The sequence below is a fragment of the Nothobranchius furzeri genome, chromosome 9 (genome assembly GCF_043380555.1).
Source record: "Nothobranchius furzeri strain GRZ-AD chromosome 9, NfurGRZ-RIMD1, whole genome shotgun sequence".
Lineage (NCBI taxonomy): Eukaryota > Metazoa > Chordata > Actinopteri > Cyprinodontiformes > Nothobranchiidae > Nothobranchius > Nothobranchius furzeri.
Genome location: NC_091749.1, coordinates 59897627 through 59920586, shown reverse-complemented (window position 1 = coordinate 59920586; position 22960 = coordinate 59897627). Strand labels below are relative to the sequence as shown.

Sequence of the window (22960 nt, the reverse complement as noted above, 5' to 3'; positions counted from 1 at the left end):
TACAAATGTGTCTGTGATTAATTAAATCATCTGTAATGTGGATCACAGAATGTGATAATATTCTGTGATGGCCAGATACATGAAAGCTGTTTAGTTTTCTGAACAATAAATAAAATAATTAAAATGAGAAACTAAAAATGTTTAGTAAAATATGATAATAAGATAACCTTTAAATATGTTACAGTTACATTAAATAGGATGTTGATGACTGATAATTCTCCCAAATGTTCTTTTTTAAGTCCAAGCCCATTAGAAATATTATTTGAAGTTTAACGTTTGTATTTTCTAACATTGCATTATTGTAGTTACAATAAATTGTGGGATTTACACTGAATATGCTTCCTGATTGAAAATGTTCCCCCAAATAAATGTAACTTTAATTTTCCAATCATAAAAATAAACACAAATAAATAAAGTATACACAAACAAATTGAGAAAAAAAACCCACATTTGAATGAAAAGGAGCAGATAGAAGAAAAATATCTTATAATTTCTGCCCCTTTTTATGAAAGACAATTATCTGTCAAACATACACAATATTATAACCTCCGTCACTTTCAAATGTTTATATATAATCATTGGCATTTTAATTTACCTTTTCATAATTACGTAATACATTTGATTTTATACATTTTTTAAATATAGCAAGTGAACTTGATTCTTTAATTTCCCTGTTAAGGACATTCCATAATCTTACACTATTTACAGAAATATTACATTCCTTCATTTTGGGTCTGAATTTAGGCTTTCGTCAGACATCACATTTACTTTTAACATGTATCCACTCGCTCTCTTGTGAAACATTTTCTGAGTATTAGTTGGTAAAATACTTGTATTTGCTCTGTATTATTTGCAATATTTTCCACTCTACCAGGTCAGGAAATTTCAGTATTTTATATCTAATGAATAATGGATTAGAGTGATCTCTATAGTTACTGTCATTAATGATCCTCAGTGCTCTTTTTTGTAAAATTAACAAAGGTTGTGTAAAGGTTTTACATGTTGCTCCCCAAATTTCTACACAGTAAACTAAGTATGGTTCAATCAATGAGTGATATAGCATTAATAATCCAGAACAATTTAGTAGAAACTTGTTTAATATAATACTGCTATGGCTTTGGCAACTGTCCCCTTTATATAACTTATGTGATTTCCAAGTGAGATCCTCATCTAACATTACTCCTAGAAACTTGGTTTCCTTTACTCTTTGAATTTCCATTCCATCTATTCTTAAAGAAACATCACAGCTTTTTTTATTTATTAAACAGTATAAAGTTTGTTTTGTTCAGGTTCAGTGACAGTCAAACCATTTTAAAACATTTATCTGGTCACTATTTATCACTTGAGTTACTTAATGTATATTTAATTCTGAATAAAACAATGTGGTATCATCTGCAAATTAAACTGTACCAAGTAGATTAGATACATTTATAAGGTCATTAATATATGAACAGTTTAGGTCCGAGGACCTTTAATGAAACTACTTCACTATAGAGCTAATTCAAGAGTTGCTTCTTGAGAAGAATATAAGTGCTTTTGAGAATAACCTTTTTCTAATCATCATTTTGCAGAAAGAATCAAATACTTCAATTAGAGAAAATGTGTGTTGTTACACAAAAGCTTTCCAAGGCAAAGAGATTTTGAGTAGCTCATCCCTTAGTTTGTTACAAAGTGAATTCAGTTTTGTCCCTGAGCTTGTTTGCTGGTGCGCTCTGAATGTGTGATCAGTCGACTGTGAACGGTCCTGAGACCTGCTGTGCTGACCTTGGCTCGCAGCCAGCTGCCGTTTCCTGTTTAGCCGCGGCTAAAGACGGGCAGTTTGACAGGCTGGGCTGTGCCCATCGCCACCAAACGACAGCCCCCTTGTCCCTCATGCCCTGCCCTAATTGATGCTCGACCCCACACGCATCCATCATGACCATATCATGACTACTCAAGCAGTCGCACATTCACCTGGGATGCAGCTCAGCATGTGGAAAAGCAGCACTGTTTAAATGTGAGCGATCGGGAAGCAAGGCGTGAACTGTGGCCTGCTTGCTGCCATAGTGATCTGACAGTTATTTAGCCAGTAGTGCTAACTTAGCCCTGTGGCAACAGTGACAGAATGTGTTACTTTCTTAGATAGATGTAGGCCACCAGTGTTTGGGAATGATGAAGACCCCTGTGATTGATGATCTAACAGACCTAGAGCTGCAATGGCTGTCCTGTGGTGATACAACCAACATTTTACCGCGTGTGTTTTCAGAATATTGCCATGATTGATTGAATATTTTAAAGGGCTCAATCACTGAGAAACGTGTAATACCTTCTGAAATAACGATCGGCCACTTTCAGTTGCATACACACAATGAAGTTAAATAGTAAATGGCCTGTATTTGTATAGCACCTTTTTAGGGTTCTAATACCCCCCAAGTTGCTTTACAACACAATCAGTCTTTCACCCATTCACACACCGGTGATGATAAGCTATGATGTAGCCACAGCTGCCCTGGGGAGGCGAGACCTGCTTTACACAGGCGCCACCAGTCCCTCAGACCATCACCAGCAAGCGATGTGGATTAAGTGTCTTGCCCAAGGACAAAACAGCAGCATTCTCTGGTGGGAGCCGGGATTGAACCTTCCGATTTTTGGACAACCCACTCTACCTCCTGAGCTACTGCTGTCCCAAGTTTCTTCAACCCCTAAGTTAAAAGTTTCTTCTTCAACCCCTATTGATGGAGAAACAATTGGGTCAGAAAAAGCCAGCCTCAGAAAAAAATAGTATTCATAGCCTTGCCCACTTTTGCCTGCCACCACGGAAGGATGTGCTGATTTTGCTGCCTGAAGAGAGCAAAGCACATCTCGGCTAGTAGAAGCTAACTATTAGCATGAGCAAGTCCATAACATGATGGAACGCGTTAGGGCTTGTGTCATTTGTGGAGATAACACAACAACGTTGTTTCTTTTTTACCGGAGAAAGAATATTACTTCAGTAAAGCTCCTTCCTGTTACCAGTCAAAGCAGCTCTGGTGCTGAACATGATAGAAAACTGATTAATCATACATATATGCAATATAAGAGATGCACTTGAACCCTAAAAACAAGTAACACGATAAAAACGGTCATCAAAACAATAAACAGTCAACATCCGTAAAATTCACTATCAAATTATTAGAACGGGAATGCTTATTAGCAGATAAAACATATACTAAAATGAACTCTAAAATACTGCTTCAATTTAATTTTACAACAGACTAAGGAAGACTGTCTGATGGCCAGTGGAAGTTGGTTCCAGAGTTTTGGGGTCAACAATCTCCATAACACTTTGACTATAGGCACCCCGTATAGGTGCCAGTCGATTGAAGGGATCAAACGAAGGTAGTGGAAGAGGCATGTTGCTGTTCACCAATCAGAGGCGATGTCACGTTGCGGGGATGGTTAGGACCCAAAATGCAGATTACCCAGATGACAAGAGGCAGGAGTAGATATAAAGTAAAAATCCTTTTATTGCAGGAGGAACAAAAGTAAATCCAAATGGCAGCGAGCCAAAAATCCAAAAGTCCTGAGATCCAGGACACCGAAAGCTCACATGGAGCACAAAAGCTGAGACAAGACACAAAGCTCACACAGAGCACCAAAAACAACGCTGACAAACAACAATGGACCGACAAGACACAGAGACAAGACAGGACTTAAATACACTGGGGCAATATGGGAGGCAGATGAACTGCAGGTGTGTGGGGAGAGGACCAGGTGAAAGCAATGACTAATCAGGGAAGAAACTAACATGACCTAAGAGTAAAACCTAAAAACAAGAGAAGAAACCACATAACTAATATTCTAAAGGGAAGGAAAACTATAAACACTGGTGGGACAAAACATACTAAAGAGACTAATACAATGAAAAGCTGAAACTATAAACACTGCAGAGGGGTGACTGGAGAAGACTAAAGGAACACAGGACCTGAGAGATGTATCTGGAGGGCTGAAGACCAGGGGACACATGAGGAACACAAAGAGACACAGACCATGACAGGCGAGGCATTTGCCTATCATGAATATTAATGAGTAAGACTCATCGTAATCCTGCTGTTATTTGTCCCCACTCCTTCAACAAACTTCTACTTCCTGAAACAGGAGCGCCAGAGCTTTTTTGACTGTAAAAAAAGTACATTTTTTTCCTACCTACTTTAGTAGTTTAAGAGAGAGAGAGAGAGAGAGAGAGAGAGAGAGAGAGAGAGAGAGAGAGTGTGTGTGTGTGTGTGTATATCAGTTTGTTTGAGCTTCTCACGGGGCTGTTGTCGTTATTGAGTCGGTTCATGGTGTGATTAACAGTGTGTGCAGCCTGTCAGGAACACAATAGGGAATCCCTCGATGCGGCACAACACTCCACTGCCTTTGAAATTACTCCATCACCATCTACTCACAAGGAACATAGATAATAAGATTTCCTTTTTCTTTTAAACTGTAAGCTGAATGCAAAGAGTATGAGTTGGTGAAAATACATGTATAGAAATGCAGGCCATGGTCCATCTGCTGGAAGTTAATGTAGTTTTGGGAAGATGTATTCGACTGGAGCCCCAGGAGGATTTTCACAGGGTTTGGGATTAACACTGTAACAGAGCATCTTTTATTACGTAGGACCCCAAGTTTTCCAAAACCATACTGTGACCGATATTTAGACCTAAGCCCCTGAAGCTGATAACTGTCATGAAAAGGCACCATGAAGCTGCAGGAGTAAAAGGCAATTTTTATAAGCTGCAGGTATCTGGGAATGATATGGGATTGCATCTCTGTGTTTCTTCTCCTTCCACTAAACAACAGCTTCACATAATCTACATAGATGCACCAAAAATAGGCTTTCAGAAGTTTTTTAGACAAACTTTCAGATATAGGTTATTTTTTTTAGAGTTTATTTACTGATGATCTGAAAAGCTGAATTTCATACTCTTAAATCAGTTTGCTCAGCAGGTTAAATTTACTAGAAAATTGTATTTTTGCCCCGATTTAAAGGGTTTCACCATCTTTTTAAAGGTTTTGCATCAACAGTGCAACACATCAACAGAGAAAAAACTTAAGATGCGTGCTTTGAAAGTACACTTTTGCGAATGCAGTTTGATAAACTACGTTAGAAAGAACATGATCTAATGTTTTTAAACATTATTCCAAATATAACACAAACACAACTGATTATACATATTAAAACCACAAGCACTAAAACATAAATAGCAGTTTTTGTAAGCAACTTTAACAAATTGCTTTATCTACCATGCCAACAAACATCCCCCCTGTGTGTTTTTGTGGTGTACCACAGCACACTGTTACTGACACAGTAACTTAATATCCTCATCTCTCTCCTCCAGGGTTTTGCAGGCAGCCCTCATTACAACGATCAGTTGAGTGACAGTCAATTAGTGTCCCATGAAGGAGTGTCCTCAACACCTTTTATGAACTCGAACATAATGGGTAAGTAAACTACTTCCTTGAGCTCAGCCCTCGCATGCCCCTTGGCATGAGCTATACTGTAAAAATGGCCTGGCTGATGTGAAAGGCACATGATGCATCTGGAGGTAGCAGCGCTGAAAGGCTTCCTAAGCTACAGGACTGTCTGTTTGCCCCTGTCGAACCCCCCCCCCCCCCCCCCACACACACACACACTCTGTTTCTTCATCGCCTTCATCCTCACTCTGTGATGACCCTCCCCCAGGGTAGGAGTCACACTATCAGTATAGCTTTCTGTCATCCTAAGCTCTCTCCAAGACCCCAAATCCACCTTCAGGATCTTATATTGGCCGTATGTCTTTGTTTTCTCTCTCTCTCTCTCTCTCTCTCTCTCTCTCTCTCTCTCTCTCTCTCTCTCTCTCTCTCTCTCTCTCTCTCTCTCTCTCTCTCTCTCTTTCTCTCTCTCTCTCTCTCTTTCTCTCTCCCCACCCCCCTCCCCATCAGTGTCTGAGGTTAACTGTTGTATCAAAGACCTACTCACCGAAATATTCTTTTTTATTATTTGATAAATGAGATCAAAATAACATTTGTTGTAGCTGTTTGATCACAGTTGCCCTCACAGCTGATGTAATTGTATCACAAACTGGTTTGACGATATTTAAGGTTTCTATCTGGGTTTACCAAACCATTTCTCAGCTCACTGGTTCCATGTCCTCCGCAACAGCTTTAAGATACTACTTTATCAGCCCTGCTTGTCACGTTCCAGCCATCAGACTCTTTCCATATTTTCATTTTTTTCCGACATAAATGTTAGAGATGTGTTATTTTTTTTAATCCTAGTTAAATTGGTAGCCAGTTTACCTCATGCATACCCTACTACTGAGTCACAATATGCTCTGACATTACTTCAATTGAATCCAGCATCCTGCATCCTTGTGATGCTTAACCACTTGACACTTTTATGGCTAACTACATTTCAGCTCATTGTACAATGGCCATAGAGGCTGGTTTCCCAGCACTGTGATGAGTTCTCAAATGGATGCTGCTAAATTCAAATAAAATGTTATCTTTCTTGTAATTGATCACCTGACTGTTTTCAGCTCTCTGTCTCCCCTCTTCAGCTGTATCTGTAATGTGTTCACCAGCGACAGAATATGGATGTGATCTGTTGCTGTGATATGTCAGATTTAGACAGTTTGATTGTAAATTCGGAATTGGCTCTGCTTATCTCAGGCTGGAAATTCTGCCTGACTGCAGTTTTATTAAATTGTTCTTCACTGTAATGCCTGAAACATGCATAACATGCATGGAGCTGTCAGGATCTTCATTAAGTCTAATCTGAATGTGAATGGGGTTTCTCTCATAAAAATGGTAGAACAACTAAATAATGCAAATTTGTGACATTTAGGAAATCTTTAAAATGAACGTGTCTTGCCTACAGATGATAATGTTTTTGTTTTTATTGACCTTTTGAACTCTTTAATGGCTTGTTTTAAACAAGCAAGCATCTTGACATGTGCACTAACAATTATTTGCTCATTCATTGAGTTGCAATTTATTTATTCTTTAAATAAATAGATTCTATTATTATTATTATTATTATTATTATTATTATTATTATTATTAGGAATGCTAGACATTGGCTCTTATACCTAAATCTGGTATACCAATATTGTATAACTCTTAATTTCCAATACTGAAATAAACCGATACAGATACATGCGGGGTCCATTACATTACATTTCATATCTCCTATCATGCATTCTCAAAGGGATATTCCAACCAAAATTGAAATTTTGTCTTTTGACATATTTCCTAGAGTTAGATACGTGGAAAAAACCAATTTTCTACTTTAGAAAAAGAAAAAGTAATTTTCCTGATCTGTATATACTCCTTTTGCTTTAACTTAGCATAAAACACAGTAATTAAATGAATCCAACTAGCATTGTGAGTAAAAACCACCCAGAATTGAAATTTTTGTTTGCTTCTTTGGCAAGTTTTATACGAAAATAAACCCTTTCTAGAAGTTGTAGGCTGAATAAAAGGTGGTTGGTTGAACGCTGTGTCCCAAATAGGACAAAATATACCGGTCCTGGACATGTGCGTCTAAACTCCACCTACCTTTGCTACGATCCTTTTAATCCTAAAGTTTATAGCCTGCTAACTACTCACCATGTGGCAGCCATGTTAATAATGTCTATGGTACATATCACACAGTTATAAAGAATTATGTATTAATGCTCTCAGTCCACATTACATGTTTATATATTGGCTGTTGTGTTCTGGCAGGAAAAGCTAAAAGTTCGTGGTTATTAGGGTAATTATTCTTATTTAAAATACTTGTTGCAGAGAGTCACTTATAGCCTTTTGGAGGTCTTATAGGTCTGACTTTCATTCTTTTGTCTTGATTGTTGAACTAGAGGATTACCAAGAGTTCATAACCTCGACAAGAAATCTGCTGAGATTTTCTCTTGTGGTTCCAGCTTAATGTAGGGAGTCAGTGGGGGAGGCTGATTTTCAGCAATCTGGGGATAAGCTACAATTGAAAGAGCTACACTATGCTCAATAATTTCACATCGTGTCGTGGCTGTACACTGTTTAGGGTTTGGCTTTTTGATCTCTTCTTTTCCGCTTCCGGTTGGTAACAAGATGGCGCCTGTGCTTGGCTTAGCCGCGGTCACTGGCCACTTTTTCAAACTTTTCTCCACTAACCTCCTCTTTTCCACCTTGCTCCTGTCTGCGATCCTCTTCAGTAGTGTCCCTGCTACCATCTCCTATGATCGCCAGACTCTTTTGTCCTTCCGTTCGTTCACGATTGCCCAAGATGCACCGAGGACGTACCTCCCTGTTTGTTTATCTGAGTGGCGCACTGGCACAGAGCCAAATGACGATTCCAACCAGTGCGCCTCAAGCAATGTTCATCCGGTCCCAGGAAAATGTTGGAGGAAAAGAGGTAAACAAGCAGGAATCCAGGTGAGAATAAGACTTCTCTTAAAGTGTGGTTTATCTAGTAAACATTGGCGTGATCTTCTAGCTTCTTTTCCTTTGTTTGGCGACTTGAGCGCCACTTCCGCATTCCCGCCAGGCCGCGTTGTGGCGCGGTTTCTCCGTCCAAGTTTTTTAAGGTCTGTTTATCCTCATTCCTCAGTGGTTTCTCCTCCTGTTCCCTCCATAAGTGGTTTTTATAAACACCGTGGATCTAACCCTGCTAAGGGTCAATACGTCAATAAGGTTAGATCTATCATCTCTCCTTCAGCATTATCGCTGCCTCTCTCGACTCCAACCAGGCCCATCATCCTAGATAGCTTTGCTCCTGTTTCTTTGGTTAACTCAGGCAAACTAGTTAACTCTATGAAGACCTCTGCATGCCCCCTCGACATCTTACCCTCATCTTTGTTTAAAAGTGCTTTTCAGTCCATCGGCCCCAGCGTGCTCTCTATAATTAATGCTTATCTGGTCTCTGGTCAGGTCCCTGCTTACTTAAGAACGCTGTAATCCACCCGCTTCTTAAAAAAACGAGTCTCGACCCCTCTCTCCATAGCAGCTTCAGACCCATCTCTAAACTTCTGTTCATCTCCAAGATCTTGGAAAAGGTTGTGGCTAAACAACTCACAGCTGCTCTTGATGAACATAACATCTATGATAGCTTCCAGTCAGGTTTTTGTAGAGCTCATTCTACTGAAACAGCTCTTCTTAGGGTCTCTAATGACCTTCTGACTCACAGTGATGCAGGGGACTGTTCTGTTCTGGTCCTACTGGACCTGACTGCAGCCTTTGACACTGTTGACCATCACCTGCTACTGGAGAGGCTGAGAGACTGGGTAGGCTTATCAGGATCTGCTCTGGAGTGGTTCTCCTCTTATCTTTTTGAGCACTCCTTTTCTGTGGCCATCTCCAAGTTTAGGTCCTCCACCACCTCTCTTATCCATGGTGTCCCACAAGATTCTGTGCTGGGGCCTCTGCTCTTCCTCCTCTATCTGCTTCCCCTTCAGCACATCCTGAGCTCCTTCAAAGGAATCTTCTACCATCTTTATGCAGATGACATCCAACTGCACATCTCCTTTAAGCCCCATGAGATGTCTAAGCTGCAGCTGTTACACACCTGCTTAGACTCTATCAAAACCTGGATGGCTGGGAGCTTTCTTCAGCTGAATGAAGATCAGACTGAGATCTTCATCTGTGCCCCAGACAAGCTGGTTCCCAAAGTCAGAGACTCTCTTGGTCAGCTTGCTTCTCACACCAAACCTTCCGTCAGGAATCTTGGCGTGACCTTTGACCCAGCTCTCACCCTGGATTCTCATGTCATTTCTCTTGTTCGCTCTTCCATCTTCAATCTCAGGAACATTGCTAAGCTGAGTCCCATTCTGTCCTGCTCTGAACTTGAGACAGTTATCCACACCTTCATCTCCTCACGCTTAGACTACTGTAACTCTCTTTTCAAGTGTCTGAGCAGAACCTCCCTGAACCGTCTACAGGTGGTTCAGAATGCCTGTGCTCGGCTTCTGACCAAGTCCTCCAAACACACCCACATCACCCCACTTCTCCTCCAGCTTCATTGGCTGCCAGTCAACTTCAGGGTTCATTTCAAGATCCTGGTTCTGGTCTATAGGGCCTTACATGGACAAGCACCATCTTATATTGGTGATCTTCTTAGTCCCTACACCCCCAGTAGGTCCCTGAGGTCCAGTGATCAAAGCCTACTGGTTGTGCAGCACCAGGCTAAAGGTCAAAGGTGACAGATCATCTGCTGCTGTGGCCCCCAGACTCTGGAACTCTCTCCCCGAGCCTGAGATCAGTGGACTCAGGGGTCTCCTTTAAAACGCAGCTGAAAACTCACCTGTTCAAGCTGGCTTTTGTATGACCTTCTTCACCACTCTCTCTTTATTCTGCTCTCTCCACCTATTCCACCTTCCTCAGGATTCACTGATTTCCCTCTTTCCCATTCACTCTCTCTCTTGCTTTTTAAATCACAATTGTCTATTTTTTGCTAGTTTTAAATATATTTTTAACCATTTTCTAAATTCTTTTTTATATTTTTACATTTTTTGTTTTTGTGAAGCGCCTCGTGATTTTTATCTTGAGAGGCGCTATAGAAATGATATTTTCTTCTTCTTTTTTTTCTTCAATGGAATAATTTTGCTTTTCAACCTAAAGTAGAAAATGTTTTCATGATGGTGTTTATTTAATATCTTCTTACTTTTTGGGATGAATACAAGACTGAATTTGATCGATTTCAATGGAAATCTTCATCTGTACGTAGTTCACCCTGTTCTACATGCCTGAGGCCGTGAGAGCACAACTGCTGAGTCATTGTTAAATGCTCACGTTTCTCTGGCGTGTTTCATATCTGTTACTCATACAGATTTAGTCCTGCATAAATAACTAATCAGCTTAACATAGTCATCAACACGCAGATGCAGCCACATGCACAGCTTGTTGACATACACGTGCTGTTTTAACAAGAAAACCGGACCAGTAGCTGCTGCTTTAAAAGATGTCCCATTAACTGATGCAGATATCAAATAATGTCCTAAACCAATTCAGAGTTTACCAGAACATCTGCCTTTGCTGCAATTTCAGTTTTTGTATGTTGAAAGATGCATTTTATTGATTTAATTTGCTACTAATTGAAGGGGAAGTAGAAGATGGTTAAACTGCAAAGTACTGATGCATTACTGCAGAACGGAGTCTATAGACTTACTCTGACTGGCAATATGCTCTTAGTCTGTCTTTTCAATTATCTGATGGTTCTAAAAATACCTCAGATCCGTATTACTGGTCTGGCTTTACATCTTGCATTAACAAGTAATCCTACAGTGTCTATATAAACCATGTTAGGAAACAAAATGTGGTCTTTTTGTTTTATTATCCCCTTATAACCTCGCAAAATAACATGTTTCCCATCTGTAATGTATTTTTGAGGATGAAAATAAGGTAAATTCTTTATTTTATTGTCCCTTGCAGAATCTCTTTCTTCTGTTTTCTTTTTTAAATTTAATTGATCCTGCAGGATCTCCATGAGGTGTCAAATCCCACATCACACAGACATCCCCAGTGTGTTTTTACTGAGGCAGGTGTCATCTGTTAATGCCGTGTCCCTGGAGAGAGCTTCCCCAGACCCAGGCTGTGATTGTGGCCAGGTGCTGTTCAGGTGTGCACTCAGTCTCCCATTGCTGCGTGGGTCACAGGTGCTGCCGATGCTACTCCCTCGTCCCACTCTGCCGTTCATACCCATGCACACACAGTCACACACTGTAACCTGAAAGCTTTTATGAGAAGAGCAGCATTGTAGTGTAGCAGCAACAGGAGACTGCTTAACATATAGTAAGACATGATACACACACATATTATAATATAGATTATAATGCAAATTGTTGCGTGTGCAGAGAAAATGAGTTGTGTGGAGTACTGTTTAGTAGCTGTAGCCGGTCATTATACAGAGCTGCAGGGTGTGCTTATCTGTTACTGTGGTCAGTGAAGCGTGAAGAGTCGAAGATGAGCTGAAAGGGTGCAAATCCAATTTCTCCTTCCCCATGCTGCCCACATCTCCCCACACCCCCTCTCCGCCTTCATGCTTCCCTCAGCCCAACGTGGCCCTGCCCAGTCCATGTGCCTCCCTCCTGCAGATCCTAGCCCCCAGCATGCGACCAGCAAGGCAGTCCAGCTGTAGAGGATCAGCTGTATACTGAATAGGCCCCAGGGGCCATCTTTCCAAAGAGGATAGAAGAGTGGTGGTATAGCCAAGTTGTGATGACATAACAACTTTTCAGGAAGCAGCTGCAAAGATCAGAGCACACTCACAAACAGACTTATGATTATGGAAAGGTGTGTTCCTGTTTGAGTTAAAGGGAAAACGTACTTAACAAAAATAAGAACAGATAGGTTGGTTAGAGGGTTACACAATATTTCTATAATTACATATATGTGTCTGGAGACTTTTCTGCAGAGTTCGTTTCTGTCTTCAAAAAACTTTTCTGCTGAATGGCGGTTTAAAGGAAGTTTTGATTAAGCTGCTGAAAAAATTCTGCTGAGACCCATTGCTCTTGTGTGCTTTTACACCCAACATCTATCTTTCACTCTTTCCCTTTTCTCCATCATTTCCCCGCCTTCTCTTTCTTCGTGTTGCCTGCAGCTGATGCCAATAAGAGCATTAGAGCTTATGTGTTTTCAGTTTAAAACACCACGTTGTGTCATCATTGACTTATGCACCTCTGGATAGTTTATTTATCTTTTTAAGACCTTACACAATCTGAATCAGAGCACATTTGTTGAGCAGATACTATTCACCAAAATTCCTCATTTTCTTGTTTGTTTGTGGGGGGGAAGCTGGGAAGTTTGCTTATTTTTTGCCATCATGGCAGAGCCTGGAAGGAAAAGTAGGAGAGTAATGTCTTTGCAGACGAAGCAGAGCTAAAACTGGAGTGAACATCAGCGCGGCCTATGCTAATTTGTAGGAATCACGGATTGATGGTGACCTGTCTTTGTTTCTGCTGAACTTAGTTGTAAGTAATAATATTTTTGTCCATCAGTGTGGATCTTTTAACTTTTTGGTTTACTAGCTCATGTTAGCATTAGCTTGTTTTTAGCACCATGCGCATGGATCAGCACGGAGGACTCTCTTGGTGCAGTGAGTGGCAGATCATGGCAGAATTTGGAGTCTTATTTCCTGATATTTTAACATCTTGGATAACAGATTGGATAACAGCAATGCGATTACACTGACTCAATTTGCTCTGCAACATGGATCTTATCTCCACAAATAACACAAGCCTGGATGACATTCTGTCGTGTGGTTGAGTTGCTAATGCTAACAGTTAGCTTTTACTAGCCGAGACATTCTCTGCTGTTTCCTGGACGCTAAAACAACAACAGCCTTTCCCATCATGAGCCAAGATGGGCGAGTTCATGAATGTTAAGTGACAGTGTGACGTAGATCTGTCAGACTTTTCAAATCCTAGTTACACCATCTATTATCTGTCAGAAGCTAATGCAAGGGATGGGTGTAAGAGACTATTTTCATGTTCAGCCTGCATGAAAAACTCAGTGACTGATTATAATCAGAAAAAAAAGTTTTAATCAGTCAACCACACCTTTTAAAAGTAATGTTTTTAGAATGTTGTCTTTTTGTATTCAGCACCAGAGCCCCTAAACCCTGGTCAGGCACAGAGGGATGAAAATTTCATTTTTAGACTTATCGTCTGTTGTTTTGTCAAAACAAAAACTCTGCAAGTACAACCAAAGAAAGCATGAAATTGTCCCCTGATTCCTGCACATCAATCTTTCCAACAAGGAGTTTGCAAATTGTTTGAACTAGATATGGCTTTGTTCAGAAAAACAAATCAAAGGATTAGTTCTTGTTTAGGTCAAGCACAGACGGTGGCACAGGAGTTAAGTGCTCGCCCGTAATCGGAAGGTTGCAGGTTTGAGCCCCGCTCAGTCTGTCGCTGTCGTTGTGTCCTTGGGCAAGACACTTAACTCACGTTGCCTGCTGGTGGTGGTCGGAGGGACCGGTGGCACCTGTGCTCGGCAGCCTCACCTCTGTCAGTGTGCCCCAGGGCAGCTGTGGCTACATCGTAGCTCATCACCACCAGTGTGTGAATGTGTGTGTGAATGGGTGAATGACTGGTTGTGTTGTAAAGCACCTTGGGGGGTTCCAGGACTCTAGAAGGCGCTATATCAAATACAGGCCATTTACCATTTTTACCAAATCCTGACCTATAGTTGTTAACTTTATTTTGCCCACCATTCTTTTTTGTTTTTCCCAACTCTATTTCTGTCCAGGCTTTCTGCATTCATGCTAAGAGTACTGGCAAGCAAAATACTAGAAATTGTTGCTCTCTGTTTTTTTTTTTGGACCATAGTGGATAGTGATTGGATAGAAAAAATGCAAACATTTGTTTCGCCTTTACTCCCACTTGACAATTTCTGACGTTATTCTCCAACGCTGGCACAACCTCGAGAGTGTAAAGTGTGGGAAGTGTAGAGAGAAGCACGACTCTGTGAGACTTGTTCTTTAATCCAAGGGAAATGGGGGTGGTAAGGTAGGGTTTTTTGTTAACTCAAAAACAAAAAAACTCTTAAATCTTTGCTCCAGTTTTTGCTCTCCTACCATGTCACCCCCAACAGAGAACGATCATCAAAAGATTTTCCCCCTTTTGGTTGGTTTGGAGTTTTATTTAGTGCAGACTTCTGCTCTTAAACTCAAGACAGCTTATGGTTTGCGGGGGTTTGTGTGTAAGGAAATATGCCCACAGTGCTGTGAGTCTGATCAGCATTTCTAGCCCATGTGTGTATCCTTCATTGTCCCTCACCTCTCTTTGGCTCTCCATTGTTTTGCTGTTCAACAGTTGTTTGGCATCTAATACCAAACATTTACTCATTCTTTGATGCTCCGTACTGTCTTGATTCTCTTACAGACAACTGGGAGACATTTCTGCAGCTTGTTAAATCTGCTCTTGTTTCAACAATCTCACAGCCTGACAGAGGCTGATGGCAATGAGCTCACATGCCAGTGTGAGATGCAAGAGAGCATGCTAGCATCCCCGCTAAAGCTGCATCAATTACAGTGTTGGTGCTCACATGTTGGGAGACGTTATTAGGGAGCTCATCGCCTTTCTCCTCAGAGAGAATGGATGTGTGATTATGAAGTCATCAGCTTTGATCCAGCGAGGCAGCGGCGAAGCACCCCTCCTTGCGGGTCCTCGGGGTGCCATTGATTGGTGACCATGTGTTTGTGCCTGATAGACTGTGAAATGGTGTGTTGCTGCACGGCTGTGTCACACCTGCGTCCCACCAAAGTGATTGATTGGTTTGGTCATGTGGAATGTTCCCATCTGGTCCACAGTAATGCATTTTTTTCCTCATTTGTGAATAACAAGCACCAGCAGGAGAATAGTTGGGCTCGGAAAAGGCCAAGCGAAAACATTTCCCCCCGTCCACCTCCCCTTTTTAATTTTTTACCCTGTTAGAAAAAAATTCAAATGGGCTGAGCTGTAGCAGCTGATTATCCTGGGAGGGGATCAACACAATCAGGAAACCCACTTCCCCTTCTCACTCGTGCAGGGAGATATTTTAAGGAAATGGACTATTTAGCTTGCGTGACGGGTTGTCTTCTAGTTTTGATCATTTAAAACTGCTGAGTAAGTCAAACTCTTTACATTTAGTAACCTTGCCTGTATTCATGGCCACATACCCCTGAGTCTACGTTGTATTTTGTTTCTTATTTCAATTTTCATCCCAGTTTGATTTCTCTTAATCCCAGTTCCTTGTCTTTAATTGATCTGTTCATTCCACCTAATGGCTAATTACACATCAGGCTGCATGAGCAGATGCATTCATCATCCCAGTTCCTAATAATCAGTGACATTTCAACAAAGAAAAAAAATAAATATGCAAATAGGAGCTCATTAACATTTGCTCTTGCTGTTTTGAATAATGTCACTGCTGACAGGGCTGTGTGCAGAAATTGATGTTGAGCTCAGGGCTAGGGAGACATGTTTCCTCCGTGTTGTGTTGCTCTGTCATGTTCTGTCTGACTGTGTCTCATACTGCTCTGCAAACGTTCTTCCACCAGCTAGGGAGGAAGGTGATATGGTACCCCCCTTTCCCTGTTTCCTCATTCACGCTGACCTAACCTCCACCCAGGCAGCTTTTATTTATGGTGGTGGTAGAAGCATCAAACAGCTTTGATGGAGTAGATGTACACAAACTCTTAAAGAGAAACAAAAGGAGGCCTTTTAAAAGGTGTGATGAAAGGACGAGGGAGTGTATTACTAACTATAGAACCATATTTTAATCTTGTTGATCTGTAGATGTAGCTTTATTTTTGTTACTCATTAAGTTGGAAGGTCATCAAGTTCCCATCTAAACACCAATATACATTAATTCAAAGACAAAAAAATGTGTTTCACCTCTTCTTAACAATTTCTTAATCTTTAAATCTATGAATGTTTTCGTTGTCTTGGTTTTTCCTGGAGCGAGGAAAATCTGATGTTTTGTGTTAAATAAAAGGCCCTTGGATTGTATCTGAGAGGCAGTGAAGCACGCTCGCTAATTGGCTAGTTTTGAGGCAACGGATTTGAATTGATCCCGGGAGACTCTTAGGTCACTACTGCTCGTATTATCAGAATAAAGGCCTCGACCCGGTGTCACTCTGTTCTGTACTCTGGCCCTGTGATCAATAAGGAGGGAATGGATGCACAGCTTGTCATTTTATTTGATAAAGATTTTAGCTTTTCCGTGTGCAGGATGGTAGGCACGGCCAAACTGATTCTTAAAGTGAAATAGTTCTACGTTTTGTTGTCTTATTTTTGGAGACATGATCTCAAGTTGAATAAAATGGAAAATCACAATTGCATATTGCCCAAAGTCAGTGTTGCTTTGTAATAGAATGGGCGGAAACAACCACACCGTAAGACACATGGCTGCAGCTTGGATTATGTAAGGATTCAAACCTTGTGGCAGAACATTTTTTGGCTTTGGATAAATAAACATTTAAATGTAAAACAAGTTTCTATATCTAGTGGAAACAGGCAGATATGACCATCAAACATAATTTAGACATGAGTGAGACAAAACTTATGCTGACATTTAAATGAACCCAGGAGTGGTTTCACTGAAAAAAGTGCAGAAAAAAACAGTTAATTGTTTTAACTCAGCTAGATGGCTGTTTAAAGTAACACAGAGCAGTTTCTTGCTCCTCCTCCCTACTGGTTGAAAGTGGAATGACAACTGTCGTAAACAACCCTGCTCCAGCCTGCTGTAGCTAATGCGATGAGCTAATGCTAAAAACAAGCTAACACTAACATGAGCTAACTGACACTAAAGTAAACCATAAAGTAAAAAGATCCATACTGTTGGACAAAAATATTACTTACAAGTCCAGTAGCAACAATGTTAGGTCACCATCAGCCTTGATGCAATTTGCTGGGTTCCTTATATAGGAAACATTATTTCTGATTGGCTTAATGAACTGACCTGAATTGGAATGTTTATTATGTGAAGTGCCTTGAGACGACTCTTGTCGTGATTTGGTGCTATATAAGTAAACTTGAATTGAATTGAATTGAATCAGTCTATGATTTTGTAGCCTCTTTTAGCTCCCTCAAACTTGCATAGGCCGCGCTGATGGTCACCCCAATTTTAGCTCTTTGCTTCGTCTCCAAAGACATTACTCTCTTACTTTTACTTCCAGGCTCCACCATGACGCCAAAAAAGGCTAACTTCTTATTTTTCTTCTTCTTGTGCTTTATATTGACAATCGGCGAGCTGAAAATACTAACTGCTAGCATAACAGCTAACAGCCATAAAGCAGGTTAAGAGCTCCCACTATAGAGCACATACCCGCTTCATAAAACTGTTAAGTGCAGTATCTGGCCAGTAGAGGGCTGCAGAGTGGTGTCATATATGAAACTGGTCAAGTTTCTAACTCAACAATCACTGAGATCAACGTTAAAGTTCTAACTTAATGTTAAAACAGCTATTTAGTGTTACTTTAAGATTTCTTCACAAATTTCGCACAGCCTCACAGATCCTAAGGTAATCAAAAAGCAGTATTCGAATGTGTGAGGGTGATTAATTGAACCAGTTCCTACTATAACTACTTAATTTAAAAATACGTTAGACTTGAGTGGTATTTACTGCTGCTGTGGCATATTCTGATGAATACAGGCTTCCGTCTGCTCTGAGACACCTCACAAGTATAGTTACACTTTCACACATTTGAGTGATATGTTAATTATCAGCTTCACAGAATATTTTCAACAGAATTTATGACTTTTTTTCCCCTCTTTGTGAAAGACATTTTAAAATTTTATGTATACACTGAGGAGTGATGGTGGGCTTCATACTTACATTTATTTTACTGATGATTGTCGCAGTGAATAAACCACTTTTACTCAGTGTTTTTGTGTCATTTACATCTTCTTGGAAGATTTAATCTGTATAATGAATTTCATTTGTTGTCTGCATTCAGATGAATTAACAGACGTGTGCTATTAAAAGAAAACACATGCTATGTTCCACATAGGGCTGCGCAAAGCGAACAGGCTCTCTCATAACAGAATAATAACAAAATTAGTGTTGCTCTTGTTGTGATGCTGTGATCACACCGGCCTGTTCAGAGGAGGAAAACAGAGCATGGAAACTAACAAGCCAGTAACACATGAAACAGATACGTTCTGCTGTTGTTCCTCCGGACCTCAGTAGAAGCTGTGTACGTGCTGATGTTCCAAACCTAAATAAGTAAATCAAGACAAAAACCGTTAAACCACTAGTTTCAAGGTTTGTTATTTGTTTATTTTTTGATAAAATAATGCTCCTAAATAAGCTGACCTATTTTTCCTCATAGTGAGTTACAGCGTTTGTGCGTCAGACAGGAGATTGTGTCACTGCGTGATATTTTATTCAGCTAATTTAGGCTCCTGGCTTTGGAACTGGCCAACCCAGCAGTATGTTCTACTTGATGTATCACTTTGTTCTACTTTGCTCCAGCATCATAAATATGAATTTTCCAGAAATTTGTGTGCAAATTTCTGCAAATCTTGTATAAGCAGAGGTCTACGCTTCATGATAAAATTTAAGGTACCGCAGAGAGATTAAAAAATAAATAAAAATTTTTGTTCATAAATAATGTTACAAGAACTTGGCTTCAAAAAGTGATGAGAAACTTGGAAGTATTTTTTGTTTAATCAGTGTTTTTTTAAGTGATAGTGGTGATTAAGTATGTGTTTAGATGAAGTTGTCAGAGCTGCTGCATCCTTAGGCAGACCGTCTTAAGAGATTTGGTCATCTGGGATCTTATGTTGAAATAAATCTATGGTGGGGTACCGGAGCACTCTTCCAACCATCTCCTCCGCTGGCTGATTCATGAGAGCAAGGGTTGGGTCTAACTGGGGATTGTGGGAACTAAAAGTCACACAGGTGCTTAAATGAACACTGAAAATGTGTACCTCAGTTTGCCGTGACTTTTCTACTCTACACTCTTTGATATTTCAAAGCTCCTCAAAAATTGTGTTACTGTATGATTAATAAATGTTTTTTCTGAGAAACTGCTAACCTGACACTTATCTCCCACATAAAGGATCAAAATCACAACAAACGTCTTGATGACTTGTGGCTGTGGTGAGGTGCATCTGGACCATGGGCTCTAATCTGTTGACATGGCAGCCAAAATTAAAGGTGTGGAACACTGAAAAATCACTTTTTAAATCTTATTACTGATTACAATCGGTCACCCAGAATTTTTCATGCAGGCTGAACATGAAAATGGTCTCCTACACCTATCTCCTGCATTAGCTTCTGACAGAAAATAGATGGTGAAACTCTAGGATTAGAAAAGCCTGAAAGATCTACGTCACACTGTCACTTAACATTCATGGACTCCCCTATCTTGGCCCATGAGGACGAAGACTGTTGTTGGTTTAGCAACCAGGAAACGGCAGAGAGCGTCTTAACTAGTAGAAGCTAACTGTTAGCACTAGCATCTCCATTACATGGCAGAACCTCCTCCATGCTTTTGTTATTTGTGGAGATAAAACATAGAGATGCCCAAATATCAGGAAATAAGACTACAATTCCTGTCGTCTGAAGCAAAACTCTGATATGGCTTACTTCTAGTAATTCCTGAAACGGGTGCACCAGAGCTTTGTTTCCTCAGAGTACAGCTTACAAGGCATTTCTGCTAGAGACCACTGCAAATGTATTGTTTAATCAACAAGTGATCCACACCTTTAAAATCATGTCACAATGCACACATTCTACCTGCATGTGTTAGGCTTTTTTTTGTCACTTGCTGTTTGTCTAGATTGTTTAAGTGCGATGCTGAATCTGTATCAGAATTAGAGGATTCGTGCATCTGTATGTGTTCAGATTTTGCTTAGTTATGACTAAATAAAGAACTGCTATTTTTAACACTGTAATCAAGCAAGGATGGTTTTTATGCTCTTAACTTGTCACATCGACTTAATTCAGCTGTAGGTTGTGCTTGCGAGGAGGCCAAATGAACACACCACCTTTCACAAAAGTCTCTGGTGCTGGGCCTGAAACGCCTTCTTCCCTAATCACTGTAATGCATGAAAAGACCACAGCAGTAAAGGGAACTTAAGTCTGAGCAAGAAAGGGAGGTAGTCACAGAGCCAAGTGGGTGAGTAGGTGTGAGGGAAGGCGGCATGTGGGTATCGCCTGATTCTGTGTGGCTGTCAATTCTGTCCTTTTTAAACCCTCGACTCACTCAACAGGAATTATGCAAATATGGTTCATGATGATGTCATTTGGTGAAAGGAAAGCTCAGATTGTCAGCAAGGTGATCCAAGAAATTTAGAGTCAGTAGAGTCTGTGAGAGGGAGAAAAGGCTGGCTGGATTGGATTTTAGTTTTTTTAACGAGAAATGTAATGCAACACTTTTTTTTAGTAATCATGATTTGGGCTGCATGATACTGGAAAAAATAAATCTCAGTATGATCTTTTCTAATCCTGCAATTTATATTGCAATATTAAAAATACAGAAATTTTCAACAGATGTTTATGTTTATTTATTTGGCAGACGCTTTTATCCAAAGCGACGTACAATTTTTAACTTGTAGGGCATGTTGTGATCTGTAGGGGAAACCGGAGTACCCGGAGGAAACTCACGGATGCATGGGGAGAACATGCAACTCCACGCAGAAAGGCCACAGCCGAGTTTCGAACCTGCAACCTTCTTGCTGCTAGGCAACAGTGCTAACAACTGCGCCACCATGCAGCCCAACATGACTTGAATAGTTCTTTAAATTGTGCTGCACTTTGGTAATCTGTTTGACATTTGGGGTTTTATGTCCTACTGGAGGTAAATGGTATTCATCTGGGTCAAATCAGCAGCAGGTTTTTTTGCAACATAATGCGATCCTACTGGAGACACTGTTAAAAGCTTTCGTCAAACCTCTCAGAAATGCAAAAACTATGTCTAACTAGAGGCTGGTTTAAACTTCTCCCAGCAGCTAAGGTGGTGCACACGTGCTGATGAAACATTTTCATGTCAGACCTTTACTGCCTGGGCAGTGTTGCAAAGCAATTCCTCGCCATGACAACAGAGGGCATAGTGCTTTTCTGTGGTATTATTCCACTCATGTATTCAGTCTATGATAGTATATTTACCTATGTGTTGATATATTTCAGAAACTTCCTAACATGGACAAATTTTTCCTTCATTCCCCTCGAGCTCTTCATGCGGTCACCACCTCTAAACCATGCTCTTAACCCGTATTTTTCATCATTTCCGCCCACAAATAAAACATTTGCTCCATATTTTGTACTCCTTCAGTCACGGGTGAATAAACGTTCATATTTTACGTGATGCTTTCTTCAATCTTTTCCGCGTCTGCCGCCAAATATCTTTTTATGTTTGTGTTTATGTATTTAGCAGACGCTTTTGTCCAAAGCGACTTACAAGTGATAGTCGGCATGTTGCCCTTGAGGCTAACAACAACAACCAATTTCCAGTCAGTCGTAGGTGGCAGTGAGGCAGCATGATGAATCATGGAGAGGAGGGAACAAAGAGTGGACAGTAGAGAGGGGGACGGGTGCAGGGAGGGTGCTAGTTTAGAAGATGCTCTCTGAAGAGCAGGGTCTTCAGGAATTTCTTGAAAGTCGAAAAGGATGCCCCTGTTCTTGTAGTGCTTGGTAGGCCATTCCACATTTGTGGAACGATATCTATTTATTAAATTTTTTGACGAGGTAATGGCGGTGCTGTTGACAAATTTACAGGAAGCAGCATCCTGACCAATCACAAGCTTGCGATCTCCGTCACTGTCGATGGATGTTTAAAATTTTGGGCATGTCTCCGTCACCCTCTGTGAACCTGTCGGAGTGCCCTTGCGCCAACACATAATGACGTTGCGTGTCTCTGCACCGATGTAGACGTATAAATCAGGCTTAAGCCTATTTCTCACTGAATGCTGTGCGGCAGCGTTCCTGCACAGCTTCTGAATGGACTGCCATTCACACTGACTGCAGTTTGTGTTCTGAAAGTCTCCAGATATCTGTTCCCACAAGAGTGCCACATGATTAGGAATTCAACAAACTATATTTTAAAATATACCTGTAAAAATAACATTGATGCATACCCGTCATTAATAATAAAACAAAAGCCGACAGAACATGGGTTTTGTTTATTGAAATAATCCGAATGTGCCTTGCTGATACACATCTCACTTCCTTTCTGTCTCAGAGAATTTCTTTAACCTCATGACGATCCTATCAGGGTTGATCCTGAAACACGAGATAATCAGCTGGAATGAATGTAGCATGTCATTGAGACCCAAACACAGAGATACGAACGTTGGTAAAAACACGGACACGCCATTGATCTAGGAACACCCGTTTGTATCTCGAGTGGGAACGAGAGCTCATGGGTGTTACAGGAAAAGTAAGGAACTGGCTTATTGGATACACTGCTGATAATTCAGATGAGCTGTGAAGCTCTGAGCTCTATAACATGGATTAGGAATCGACTGAGCTTGGGAAGAGTGCCATGACTTCCATATATAGACTTTATGTGGTGATG

The 22960-nt window shown here is 40.6% G+C and overlaps 1 protein-coding gene across 4 annotated transcripts in view; it reads left to right on the top strand.

Annotated features, from left to right (window-relative positions):
* tcf12 (transcription factor 12) overlaps nucleotides 1-22960 on the top strand; it is a 76705-nt gene that overhangs the window by 12873 nt on the left and 40872 nt on the right. For 3 of the 4 annotated variants that reach the window (XM_054732097.2, XM_054732092.2, XM_054732091.2), the window contains exon 5: nucleotides 5343-5445. In XM_054732097.2, the coding sequence (XP_054588072.1) occupies nucleotides 5343-5445 (103 nt within the window). Of the gene's footprint in view, nucleotides 1-5342; nucleotides 5446-19565; nucleotides 19600-22960 lie in introns of those variants that run through there. The other variant, XM_054732093.2, reaches the window with a different exon arrangement.